The 13,645-nt window shown below is 45.3% G+C and overlaps 1 protein-coding gene across 3 annotated transcripts in view; it reads right to left on the bottom strand.

The window, feature by feature from the left end:
* LOC118597619 (prolow-density lipoprotein receptor-related protein 1-like) overlaps positions 1-13,645 on the bottom strand; it is a 50,547-nt gene that overhangs the window by 13,939 nt on the left and 22,963 nt on the right. For 2 of the 3 annotated variants that reach the window (XM_036209207.1, XM_036209208.1), the window contains exons 14-22: positions 11,258-11,569; positions 9,522-9,734; positions 7,526-7,708; positions 6,786-7,001; positions 4,798-5,030; positions 2,769-2,898; positions 2,397-2,581; positions 1,557-1,743; positions 246-464 (exon numbers count right to left, since the gene is read on the bottom strand). In XM_036209207.1, coding sequence (XP_036065100.1) covers positions 246-464; positions 1,557-1,743; positions 2,397-2,581; positions 2,769-2,898; positions 4,798-5,030; positions 6,786-7,001; positions 7,526-7,708; positions 9,522-9,734; positions 11,258-11,569 — 1,878 coding nt within the window. The remainder of the gene's footprint in view (positions 1-245; positions 465-1,556; positions 1,744-2,396; positions 2,582-2,768; positions 2,899-4,797; positions 5,031-6,785; positions 7,002-7,525; positions 7,709-9,521; positions 9,735-11,257; positions 11,570-13,645) is intronic. The other variant, XM_036209210.1, reaches the window with a different exon arrangement.

The following is a 13,645-nucleotide window of genomic DNA, read 5'->3' as shown; positions in this document are numbered from 1 at the left end:
TTAATACATCCCAAAATACTATCGTAGAGGAATGATCATTAAAAGCAGTGGTCAATGGCTCACAGCCTGGTGGAACCCATGTCCACTGAGATGACAATGGTTGTGCCTTTCTCTTTCTTACTAACCAGCAAGGCTTGGTCTCTTTCAATCGAGGAGATAAAGCCCAACCCGTGTTTACATCAATTGCCCCTCACTGTGCTGTTTATGCTCTGTACATTTAATAAGAGCTTTCCAGAGGCGCATACCTCTCACCACCATCCCATCCTTCTTCGTGGCCATACTTATCCACCTTATACTCTCTGCATTGGGATCTGCCCAGAAGACTTTCTGATCCTCTAAGTCATAGTCCAGAGAGTGAATAGCCAGGCGCTTGTCTGTAGTTGCCAGAATATCTTCTTTTAAGCTTCTCAGTCCAGAAAGGAAGAGGTTAAACTCAATTGCAACTAGCAGGATTGGCTCAGCACCTGCCAAGAAGAAATGGCTTTCAACATGACCATAGAGGAGTTTATACAGCGAAGGTCAGCACGGGCTAAAGAGTGAAAGACTATGATGTGGTATGTGGATTTTGGCTTCTTGTTGCCAAAGCTGCCAGTTAGCTCAAATGGAAGGAGCATTTCATAACACAATGGTTACAATAATAACCACAACCTTAAAGGATATAGAATACATTAATTATTAGCTTAAATTAAAAGCAACATCTTGGGCCGGGTGGTGGTAGAAGCGGTGGCAGTGGTTGCGGCAGCGGCAGCACACACCTTTAATCCCAGCACTCTGGAGGCAGAGCCAGGCAGATCTCTGTGAGTTCGAGGCTAGCCTGGTCTATAAAGTGAGATCCAGAACAGGCGCCAAACTACACAGAGAAACCCTGTCTTGAAAAACAACAACAACAACAACAACAACAACCAAAGGCAGCATCTCCTTTGTTTTCTTAGTGGATAAAATATTGAGTTTCCTTTTGACATTTGCATTATACACATCATTATACCTTGCTCATATCTACTTCCTCCACCCACTACCACTCCCCAACAATGTTGGTCTACTTCCTTTCTGCAAACAGTACCCATTCTGCTTTTACGTCACACAGGCACATGCACAAATTCCACATATGAGAGAAAATACGTGGTATTCTACCTTTCTTCCCTCTATCACCCTCTCTTATCCTCCCCCTGTAATCCTCTCTGCCCCCACCCATTTTATGCCATGCATCTATTCATATTGAAATCTAGACTCCACACAGAAGAGGAAAACTGCAATATTTGTCTTCTTGAGTCTGGCTTATTTCACTTAACACAATCTCTAGTTCTATCCATTTTCCTGCCCTTAACACAATTGCATTTTTCTTTATGGCCAAATAAATTCCACTGTGTATATACACTACACATTTTCTTTATCCACACATTTTTTAGTAGGCCTTAAGCTGGCTGTGAATGAAATACTGGGGCAGATGGGCAAGAACAAAATGTTGGGTAGGATAAGTCAGGTGGACCCACAGTCATAGAGTTGGGGATTCAACACTCATAATTCAGGACTTAGAAGACATCCCAGCTCCAGGTTACCTGTTGCCTTACAGGTGTGGCCATCAGGGCCCAGCAAGTAGCCAGGGTGACAGGCACAGATATATGAGCCCTCAGTATTGATACAGGTCTGACTGCAAGGTCGACCAGCTGGCTGCTGGCACTCATTGACATCCTGACAGATTTGACCACTGCTTTCCAGCTCAAAGCCAGGGACACAGGCACACACCTGAAAGAGATAAGAAGCCATCAACACATTCTGAAGACAGAACAGCATTGATAAAAGAACTTTGATCTCCTTATGAAATTCACATGGTGATACATTCCATTTTGACAACTAAAGCAGCTCTGTTTTGAACAGTCACTTCTCCGCCAGCCACATCAACCTCCCTGTACCTGCTACACCCTTCAAGCCATTGTGGGACCAGAGTAACAATGGCTAGGTTCAGCCCAGGACACCGCAGCCTCTACTGGATTCATGAGAAGAGAAGCACATGAAGCTAACTGAATTGGTCATCTGCCAGTAGAGAGCTGCTGTTACCAAATATCAGAACACTTTTACTAGACTATGTGAATCGAGTTCACTGCACGCTGCTGAGTAATACTGCCTTAACATAACCAGTTCCCAACTTAAGAGCATGGCACATTCCAAATATCCATAGGGAAGCAACTTTCAGGTTGTCATTTCCCTGACCTGTCCAGATGTTTGGGTCTTAGCACCATGCAATATTTCTCCCACAGCTCAAGAAGAGATGGGAAGGGCCACAGGCATATGTCCTTGAGATCAAGGTGCCACTGGGGACAACCTGAACGAGTTCACTCCTGGCTTTTCTCAGCACAGATGTGGCTGATAGGGAACAAACAGTAACTTCAGCAACTCACTGGCCCAGTTGGGGACGGGTAGCAGGAATGGTAACACTGCCCTGGGCTGCACGCTGACGTAGAACACTCTCCACCCTCATCTGAACCATCGGCACAGTCCTCTCGTCCATCACACACCATGCTGAAGCGGAGGCAGGCGCCAGTGGCGCACCGGAACTCAGAATCCGCACACTTCCGTGGAGCACCTGTTGGGGAGGGGGTTGCCTTCCACTCAAGTTTTACAATCCAGCCCTAAGCATCCCTCCCCTACAAGGCTCCTCCATACACAACAACCACGACCCCTCTAATGAGAAAAGGAGGGTGGACTTCAGGTTCGGCAGCATTGCACGAGAGCACGTGGCTTCTGCCTCAGGGAGGTCGCCCTGCACTTACATCCAGCCTCGTCGCTGCTGTCTCTGCAGTCGCTCTGTCCGTCACAGTGCCAGAAATCAGGCACACACTGGTCTCCACTTCCACAAGCCCACTGCCTTGGGCCACATGGAAGCGCCTTGGAGCCACAGTCCTGAGAAGACAGTGATAATCAGTGTTGTCCCCCGCCCCCAAGCTAAGGAAGGGGGTTGCAAAGTTAGACAAGGCCCCAGCCAACAAAACTACACCCAGGTTTCTGGAAGGACGCCAGACGAAACCTAAGTGCCCCAAAGGGACACAGATTATGCGAATATTTTTCAGTAGCTGGACACGCAGCCTACCCTTAAGAGTAGCTTGTTTCCCCAGTGAGACTCCCTTGGAGAAAAGTAAATTCTCATTTGTAAGTGGTTATCAATTGGAGGCATCTTCTAGGTTGGGGAGGATGGATGGGGGCATGTGTCCACTTCTTTTAATTCTAGGACCCGTAGCACAGACCCATGCAGACCCTGTGCATGCTGCCTAAGTCTCTCACAGTTCATACGTGCTTCTGTCCCGTTGTGTTAAGAAGGCTTTATTTCACGCTGTTTACAACCTCATCAAGGAGAAGAGTGACTGCCACAAGCCCTCTGGGTCTCATTTCATGCCTGGCATGTTCTCTTGACTTGGGTAAAGGGCGGTGGTGTCATCTGGCCTCTAGGGAAGGAACTTGCCACAACTGGAGAGGACCCAAGTGAGGCTCAGCCTCACTGGCATTTCACTGTGAGGGACGGCAACAAGACCATTGGTACCAGCCTGGTCACTCACACACCCACCCAGACTGAGGACGAAAAGAACCTCAATGGGGTTGAGACTGGACTTTTGCTGGGGTTCTCGAGCTGAGAGCTGCCCTAGACAGTGTTCCCTCCTGTGGACACAGCGGCATCCAAGAAGAATACAACAAACTCTGTTCATGAGGGGTGCCCTGCCAGGTGAGGCAAACAAAGAAACTGTTCTGTGAATAGTCGGGGAAATAAAGTGTGGGGGAGTGACCATTTGGGACGTCTTCGTTTCATCTGGATAACAGAAGCAAAGGAATCCAATCTAGAAATGAACCTACAGCTCTTGCTGTCACGATACATGCTCCAATGAATTAAAATTGACAGCCTTGTGGAGCAGTGGTGGCACATGCCTTTAATCCCAGCACTCGGGGTGCAGAGGTAGGTGGAGCTCTGTGAGTTTGAGGCCAGCCTGGTCTACAGAGCGAGTTCCGGGACAGCCAGGGCTACACAGGGAAACCCTGTCTCAAAAAAACATCAACAAAAATAAGATAAAATAAAAGAGAGCATCTTTACCATCTCCTCTGAGTTGGGAGGGACCAGCTGTGCACCTGCCCAACCCCGGAGCCTTTAGACATATTCTCAGCATCTGAACACTAAGGCCATGTGAAATCAGTCAGTGTCTGAGACAGTCCTTGAGCTTCAGGAAGCTCCTTGGTGACAGTGCAAAGGAAAGAGGGACAAGTCTGTCCGTCTCAGAGCTCAGCTTTGGGTTGGCTATTCGAGCCATGGTGATCATGTTCTAATCCTTAAAGCCCTCCTCCAACACAAGTTCCTCTGAGAAGTTTGACTACAGCCTCCCAGTCACACTCCAATGCAGCTATGGGTGACTAATCTGCCTCTGTGTTTTCCTGGATTCCCCAGCAGACAGCATGTGTCACTGTGGCGTTTGAGAGCTACAGTCAGCAAGCCATTCTGCAGAGAGAATCAAAAATATTGCTAAAAACTGAATCTTTACCATGCACGTAACAGATTGCTTCCTGTTACTGCTCCCTAAACAATGCCTGGTGGAAACTATTTACTCAGCGTAAACATGGCGTTAGTTGTTATAAGTAGTCTAAAGAGGATTTGATGTATGGGAGCATATGGGTTCATTAGAAGCAAATACAATGCCACACCCTATGAAAGACTTAGGCATCCATACATTCTGGCATCCTGGGAAGACCCAAGACCTGACTTCCTCTGGCCACTAAGGGGCTCTGGTACCTCTGCATATTTCTGAAGGAAGGGTATGCTACCTTCTCGTCAGTTCCATCTTTGCAGTCTACATCATGGTCACATATCCACTCTGCCAACACACATTCTCCACTCTTCGGACATTTCATCTCCCCTTCTGGACACTGTAGGGCAACAGGGCAGCCTTCCTCATCTGAGTGGTCCAGGCAGTCTCGGTTCCCATCACAATGCAGAGACGAAGACACGCATTGGCCGTTCTCACATTGAAATTCAGAGGAACTGCACTTTTCATGAACTGAGAAAGGTAATACTTTGAGTAAGAGCTCAGGCAATTCTGAACAAACCCAGTGGCAAGAAAAACACTTTAGAGACTCTCCCAAGTTCGGCTGTTACCTTGGGAACCAGCCCCATCAGGCAAGAAATCATCTCAAGGTAAGAGTTACACTAGGAAGGACCTACTATTAATTGAATGCCCTTGTCCTGTCTTGGCCCTAGTAAATAAGGACTGAGGGACAGGGATGAGAGGACCTACACATAGACCCTGGCCTAGGCAAAGTGAAGACCCTCTTCTGCAAGCTTTATTCATTAATAATAAAAAAATTCTCTCACCTCCAACATGTCCTATAATTTATGTTGTTGGACTAAATGCCTATAGACAAAAACTACTTGATTTAGCCCCAGAAAAGGATGTAAATAGGTACCAAAGGTATGTTCCATCTAGAGCACAAGCTCCTTCAAGTATCTCATTCCTCCTGATGGGTTCTTGGCTCCCCATGCAATCACAGCTGTGGCTACATGGTCCATTCCACAACCAAACCTCCCGGCTCTTCCCACATCTGTTCTCTACCCCCTCCCACAAGGAGCTGCAGGCTTTTGAACCACATCATTAGAAAAAGAAATAAAGACTCTGTAGCCCATAAAAGTGAAGGCAAAATTAAAAGACCTACAAATGATATGGCCTAGCAGATGAAAAGACCGTATGTAGAGCTCTAACTTGACCAAAAATAATTTTGGAAACTAGACCTATTTTCCCCTAATGGAGATATTCTTGTGATGGAAAGAGGTGTGTGTTATAAGGCTCTCAAGATGCCTCTAGCTCCAAACCTTTCCTATCAAGTCTCTATATTAAGTACAGCACCGTGTGGGGTGTGTGTGTGTGTGTGTGTGTGTGTGTGTGTGTGTGTGCGCGCTCCCAGCTGGGATAAACAGGTAGCACCGTGCCTTTTTTGTCAACTCTTACACTGGAATCCAGAGTCCCTAGTTCAGCCTACTCAGAACTCTACTTGTCACATTTCATACTCTAGTGATTTACTCTCCAATAACCCGAGAGCAACAAAAGTGCTGTCATATGCTCTGAGCACAAGGAGATGCCGTGGTAGGCATGATGGCACACACCTTTGATCCTGGTGCTTGGAGGTAGAGGCACGAGGATCTATGTGAGTGCAAGGACATCCTGGTTGGTCTATGCAGCAAGTTCCAGACCATCCAGGGCTACATATTGAGGAGTTGTCTCAAAAACAAACCATGCCCCCTGACACACACACACATACCAAGAAAAAGGCTGTAGTGGATTTAATAAAGCAAATTAGATGTGATTGTTAGTAAATCAACACTATAAAGACATCTCTAAATAGTGCTACAAAAACAATGTAGTATAATATATTGGTTGGGTGATAAAGATGCTGTGACCAGAGGTTTGATGTAATCCAGCCTTAGATTTTTATTTCCAGGAGCAATGGTTCAATACTTGCTCAATGGTTAATGTGTAGGTTATCATTCAGAGCAACGTTATAGAACATAATTTGTCAAAAGAAGGTGAATCAACTATAAGACAGTTGGGGGTCAGACATCCTGGGTGGGGGCAGGTGTGGTGGCACATCCCTTTAGTCCCAGAGCTCCAGAGGCAGAAAGGAGGTGGACCTTTGTGAATTCCAGGTCAGCCAGGGCTACATGGCGAGACTCAACACCCCTCTTTACACACACACACACACACACACACACACACACACACACACACACACACACACCTTGGGAAGCTCATGGAACTTACTGCACCCTTGCTCATCTCTTCTGTCCAAACAATCTAGCTTCCCATCACATCGCCAACTCTTAGGGATACACCGGGTCTTGTTGTCACAACGCAGTGAACAGTCTGCAGCAGGCCTCCAGCAGCCCAGCTCATCAGACCCATCAGCGCACTGCTGAGCCCCGTCACAGCGGTACTTCTCCTCTACACACCTGCTTCCATCCAGACACTGGAAGACCCCTAGGCATGGAAAAGTCCCAAGGCTCGCATTGGTCAGAAGGAAGATTAACAATGAGATGACCTCACTTTGTTCCAGTGTCTGAGGGATTGCATTCTAATGTCTAGTGGATACAGAAGCCAGCATAATAATGGGCTCAGGTCAATTATGTTACCAACCTGAACTGAGTCATTTAAATAAGACATCATGTGTTTGGTTGCTTTGACAACTTGATAAATGACTACCAACTCTTGTAAATGGGCCATTTAGGTCATTCTGTGGACCAGCCTATTAAAAAGGCAAGGGGTTGGGGATTTAGCTCAGCTGTAGAGCGCTTGCCTAGCAAGCACAAGGCCCTGGGTTCGATCCTCAGCTCCAAAAAGAAGGGCAAATGTTGAAACACTTACCAAATTTAAGGAAGCAACCAGGCAACAGACAGACAGGTGGATGAAATGTGTCCTTAGGGAATCAGGATTCCGACAGATGATGGCATGCAAACTGGTGCAGGGGAAGTTGGGATGTCACCACTGAGGATAGGGTGACCAACCTGGTTGATGGCAGACGCGGGAGCAGTTCTCTTCATCTGAGCCATCCTGACAGTCACGCTCACCATCACAGAGGGACTCCCTGGGAATGCATCCCTTCCCATCCTGGCACGGGACAGAGGACCGGGTGCAGAGAACAGGAGGAGGAGAAGGGACAGTGGGCACTGCCTCCAAAAGCCCAGGGTCTAGAGCAAACCATGCCACTTCAGCAGATTAGACCAGGATGGCCCAGCAATGGGGCATGTTCCCACTGTCCCCTCCTTCAGAAAGCCACACCAGGGCTGAGTGTCCACACGGCTCTACCTTACAAGAGCCAGTGAAAGCGCCCGCTGTAAGTACACTTAGGAAAGTGAGCTACGTAGACCCCCTTGTCTACTGGCTTTGAATTTGGGCAAGTTCTTTTCTCCTCTCTGAGCTATCTGACGCTCTATTTGCATTGGAGGGATAAAAATCAGAGTGTCACTGTCAATCACATCATGTTCTGTCAATCACGAACTGCACACAGGGTGGTGAATCAGAGCATAACAGAGCCGAAAACTTCTTGTCTCAGAGTTACTACAATCAACTGGCATGAACAAACCCACTGCTCTTATTTGGAATAGGTGGACTTTCAGTCTACATCTGGGTTCATATAAGTACCTTCTGTAATGGTGACACAATGATGCCACCGAGCAACTCAGAATGTGTTCCTGCCCTTAAGTAATGCACAGCAGTCCTTCTGGTTCCCTGGCATGGGATAAGAGCCAGCATAAGCTAAGCACTCATTTGTTGAAATGCATTAAGTTACAGTGCCACAAGTTACTAATTAGTGTTTGTTAGCAACTATTGCAGCAGCAGACAGATGTGTTAGAGATCGGAATAGGATTTAAAGCAGGAAGAGTAACTATATCTGTGCATGACCACCTCAGGAATACATCCTTAGACCTGATGCTTGTAACTCCTAAGATCAGGATAAAGCAACCAGTGAGTCAAAAAGTTACATGGGTCACAGAGAAGATGGAGATGGGAGACTGTGGGACTGGATACGGAGAGGAGATGGTTCGGCCCTTTTCATTTCTGTTCTTTCTTCATATACCCAGCTGTTTCTACAAAGGAAGGCTCTGAAACCTGGGGTGGGAACTCTTCTTTTTCTGCTTCATAACCTACGACTGGATGTCTTTTGCTCTGCCAAAGGATCGTATGAAAGGATAATATGTAAGCCTGCTTCACCTTGACCCAACTCCAGCAAAAGGAAGAATGATGCTTTCCCTGGAACAGACTGAACACGCCAGTCCAAAAATTTGAAATCCAAAGGACTCCACAATTTAAAACTTTCTTAATCTAACATGATGTCCCAAAAGAAAACTACACCTGACTTCATGTGGCAGGTCACACTCAAAAGGTAGGCACACTAAGACTGTTGTAGAGAATGACCTTCAGCTTGGGTGTATAAAGTGCACATGAGTTATAAATGAATTTCACGCTTAACACTTAGGTTTCATTCATAAGATATTTCATTATGCATCTGAAAAAGACTCCAAAGCCTAAAACAGAGGTCCAAAACTTGAAATACTTGTGGTCCTAAGTATTTTGTGTAGAGGATATTCAACCTGTGTCTACAGCCTTGGAGGGGCGTCACAGGGGGCCATCTGCGCAATGTCACGGCTATGTGTCTCCTGAAAGAATGGCGTGTTTGGTAAATCAGTTTGGGGATAGTGTAGAGCTATGTTCATACCCAGACTAAGAGCCTTAAATATACTAACATGAAAGACCTTCTCTCAAAGGGCCACAGCAGGTAGATCTTGCTGAGAACTGCTACAACTTTTATGGTCACTGTTAACTGGCTAAATCTCTTAGCAACTTTGAAAAATGTGTTCAGTTCTAACACTCCCAGAATCTGAACAAGTTAAGGAGGGGGGCTGCCAGAATGAAGAGGAGACAAGTGTCAATATAAACAAAAGTCTACCCAGGATTTTACCCTAAAAAACATGGGGGATGTCCCCACAAAGAAAGACTTGCCTGGCACTTCCTGGTTCTCTGCCAAGATGATCATTTTCTTTATGTGTGGCTCCTTCAGTGTGGAAAAGGGCTCCAGGGTCTTCCTGTTCCACAGCACAAGAGCTGCCTTGTCTGCTGTCACCAGGTAGGGCTCATGGGCTGCCATGACCACATCGCTCCAGGATGCATTTAAGGAGCATGTTCGGTTTTTTAGTAGACTAAAACTGTGCAACCCTAGGGAAGCATAAGAGTCAAGATTGACCTGTGACCCAGAGCAAGATGGTGTGCATAGTGCTATGTGATGGAGGTCCAAAGACCCAAAACTCCAAGGAAGCACATTGCCCTCCTTTCAAGTTCCACAGGTTTTAGTTTTAGAGGTTAAAGTTCACTAATGAATATCTTTTTGTTGTTGTTTTTTGGTTTTTTGAGACAGGGTGTCTCCATGTAGAGTTTTGGTGCCTGTTCTGGAACTCACTCTGTAGCCCAGGCTGGCCTCGGACTCACAGAAATCCACCTGCCTCTGCCTCCAGAGTGCTGGGATTAAAGGTGTGCACCACCACCGCCAAGCCAACTAATGAATATCTTAAGCTCTAGGAAACTGGGAATCGAGGTCTGCCATGCAGAGACACCAACTATGACATCACTATCTCAATGTGTGTTGTGTTGGTTAGATTTTATGTCAACCTGACACAAGCCAGGGTCATCTGTGAAGAGAGAACTTTAACTGAAAAATGCCACTGTTAGACTGGCCCAGAGGCAAGCCTGTGGGGTATTTTCTTGATGAATGACTGATGTGGGAGGTCTCAGCCTACTGTGGGCAGTTCTACCTCTGGGCAAGAGGTCCTGGGTGATATCAGAAAACAAACTTAGAAAGCCAGGAGGAGCAAGCTAGCAGCTAAGCTAAGCAGAGCTCCTTCATGGCTTCCGATGAGATTCCTGCCTTCAGGTTCCTGCCCTGAGTTCCTGCCCTGACTTTTCTTCCATTGTGATGGACCATAAGTTGGAGGGTTGGGCAAACCTTTTGGTCACAGTGTTTTATCACAGCAATAGAAAAGCAGCATATGCTAAACCCCACGGCTATCAGCATGTTGCCACCAGGCCCCAAGGTAGCTGTTAGTCAAGAAGATGAGCAATCAATGCACAGTTACAGCTTACACCTTTTTTTCCCAGGTCTAGCCACAGCCAGCCTGGTACCTCCTTTGCAGAGGATGTTTGCTTCTGCTAATTCTAGTTGTGGAAGAAAAAACAAATTTGGAACAAGACTTTGGAAAAACAACTAGGTATATTTTTTGATGCTCTTAAGTCTATTATTTCTGGTATTCTCTTTTTTTTAATTCCTAAACCAGACTGTTAGACAAAAGATGGTTTGAAGTAAGTGCCTTGCAGTAACTGTCAAATTTTGAACTAAAGTCTTTGTCTAAGCAGTGCTCAGAATATGTAGGACTGCTAGAGGAAAGGTTTTGAATATTCTCTATACAAAGTAACAGTATATGCTTGAGGTAATGAATATATTAAGTACTATGATTTGATTATTACATATTGTATTAATACAGGTGTCAAAATATCATACTTTACCCCATATGTATGTACAACTATTATGTGTCAGTTAAAATTTTAAAACAAAAAGTTCCACCATAGCCCAAACACAAAAAATAATTCAAGTGTAAAAAAAAAAAATTACTTGAAGCATTACACTAAAAAGAAGCTTGGATGAATGGCCTCAAATTCTACCCATTGAACTATTGTATAGTACTTACCGAACCCTTTGGTGGTCCAGAGGATACTAGCAGATCCAAGGTCCAAGGCCATCTGAGTGTCTGCTGCCCAGGTGCCTCTCCAAACTTCCTGTCTGGTTTTGCCATCAAGAGTCATGCTTTGCAGGGGCTTCCCGCTCTCCACCCAGTACAGCACCCGTCTGGGCCAGTCAAGGAGCAACTGGAGTATAATGTTGTGAGTGCTGTAGAGGGTGTACGAGTCAGTGCCAGGAACTTTGGTCTTCTGAATCGTACCTCGGTCACAGGGTAGCCAGAACAGATTCCCAGTGGATATGTCCACATTTGCTGAGCAGACTGTGGAGGAATAGAGGCTGCATTAGACAAGGCTTCTAGGTGTATTTGCACACTGTCTTGAATGAGTCAAGGAGAAAAGGGGGACAGGCCCCTCGAGCAGATCCTTCTTTGCAACATGAGCCTCATAATGCCTGCTCTGGATCCAACAGCTTGACGCTTGAGTCCTCACAGCCACCTGGCAAGATCCACTACATCTTGAAGATGTCCAAGTGGCCTGCATTTGAACACAGGCCTATAACTTCAGAGTAACATTCCTTCTTCTCACAGGTCAATATGCAAATCAATTATTTAATCAAGGGACTAGAGCTGAAAGTGCCCTGAGAAGATAGACTAGGACAGTGACATCACTTCAGACAGAATGCAAGAGTGACCGTCAATAAAATCTAAAATGAGAAGGTTCAGGTGTGATAAGGACCAAGAACATAAAAATCATGGGTACTGTGGTGGTTTGAATGAAAATGGCCCCCATAATAGGTTCATGGGGAGTGGTGCTATTAGGAGGTGTGGCCTTGTTGGGGTAGGTGTGGCCTTGTTGGAGGAAGTGTGTCACTGAGGGTAGGCTTTGACATTTCAGGTGCTCAGACCAGGCCCAGTGTCACTCTCTCTTCCTGCTGCCTATGGATCTGGATGAAGAACTCTCAGCTACATCTCCAGCACCATGTCTGCCTGCATGTCACCATGTTTCTTGCCATGATGATAATAGACTAAATTTCTGAACTGTAAGCCAGCCCCAATTAAATATTTTCCTTTATAAGAGTTGCTGTGGTCATGGAGTCTCTTCACAGCAATAGAAACCCTCACTAAGACAGGTATCACTTTTCAGATGTGAATAATTGAGTTGGGCACTAACTTCCAACACTCTTCCCTTCCTGCTCATGCCAAATATAACCAGCCAATGGCAGAGCTAGGCTAGGATTCATCTACTGTGGGATGCAGCCTACCATTAAGATTATGAGCAGTATCAAGCTAGAAGGGCAGATGCTTCCCTGTTTCTACACCTCAATGTCCTCAAATCCATTATAAGGATGCTTTGCTCATGAGGTGTTACAAGCAGAATTAAAACAGGAAATCTTAGAATAGTGTCTGCTATTTTTTTGGTAAGTTACCAAAGCTGACCACACAAGTTCACAACAGCTAACTGCCAGGAAGTCTGCAAGATGGTGGTTCAATATAAGTCATTAAATTAATCTTATTGATTTACTAAAAGTAATAAATACTCAACTAATATATTCTTAATTGTTTTATTAGGAAGTACTATTACTGCCTTGGAATTCCTATCAAGAAACTGTACATGTTTCTGGACTTGGAATTCTTTCTGGAGTTTTCCAGATTGGCTTGAGAATGGGACATGAGTCTAAACATGATATTTTTTTTGTTTCCTATATGCATGATACATATAGCATCAAAGTAGTTCTATAAAACACTGCCTGCACATCACTAAAAGAGGACAGATGTGGAATCTCCCATCTATGTAGTCATGCAGATGTGTAAGGACATTGAGATTTTGTGACAAACTGTTTTTCACTTTTGTTTTTATAGTCCATCATTCCTGAATGGTGAACATACTGTGTAAAGAATACTTCCAAGAATACTTCTCATTCCATTTTAACCACATAACACGGTAGCTTGGAAGCTGGCATTGTAGGAGTATTTACACCATGAAAACCGTCTGCACAACACATCTGAGTGTACCTTTTGGGATTCCTTGTTAGTTTTTGTTTTGTTCTCTAGACTAGAGGTGGATAAATAATTGACCTTGGGCCAAATTTGGTCCACTGCCTCTTTATATAGGTAACTTGCCATGGAATAAAGCTAGTAATTCATACATTGTATAATGCTGTTTTCATGATACAATGACAAATATCCACCAAACATTACTATTTGGCGATTACTATTTGGTACTTCATACAAAGTTTGTGAACCTTAATCTTTACTTAAGAAAAGCATGATGGGTAGAGGTGCTTGCCACCAGGTCTGATGACCTGAGTTCGATTCCTGGAACCCATGTGGTCAAAGATTCCTGAAAGCTATCCTCTGAGCTACTCACACAAGGCACATGTGCATGAACACCCATGC

Source organism: Onychomys torridus, chromosome 17, assembly GCF_903995425.1.
Source record: "Onychomys torridus chromosome 17, mOncTor1.1, whole genome shotgun sequence".
Classification (NCBI taxonomy): domain Eukaryota; kingdom Metazoa; phylum Chordata; class Mammalia; order Rodentia; family Cricetidae; genus Onychomys; species Onychomys torridus.
Note: the sequence above shows the minus strand (reverse complement) of the source record. Positions and strands in the feature narration are given on the sequence as shown.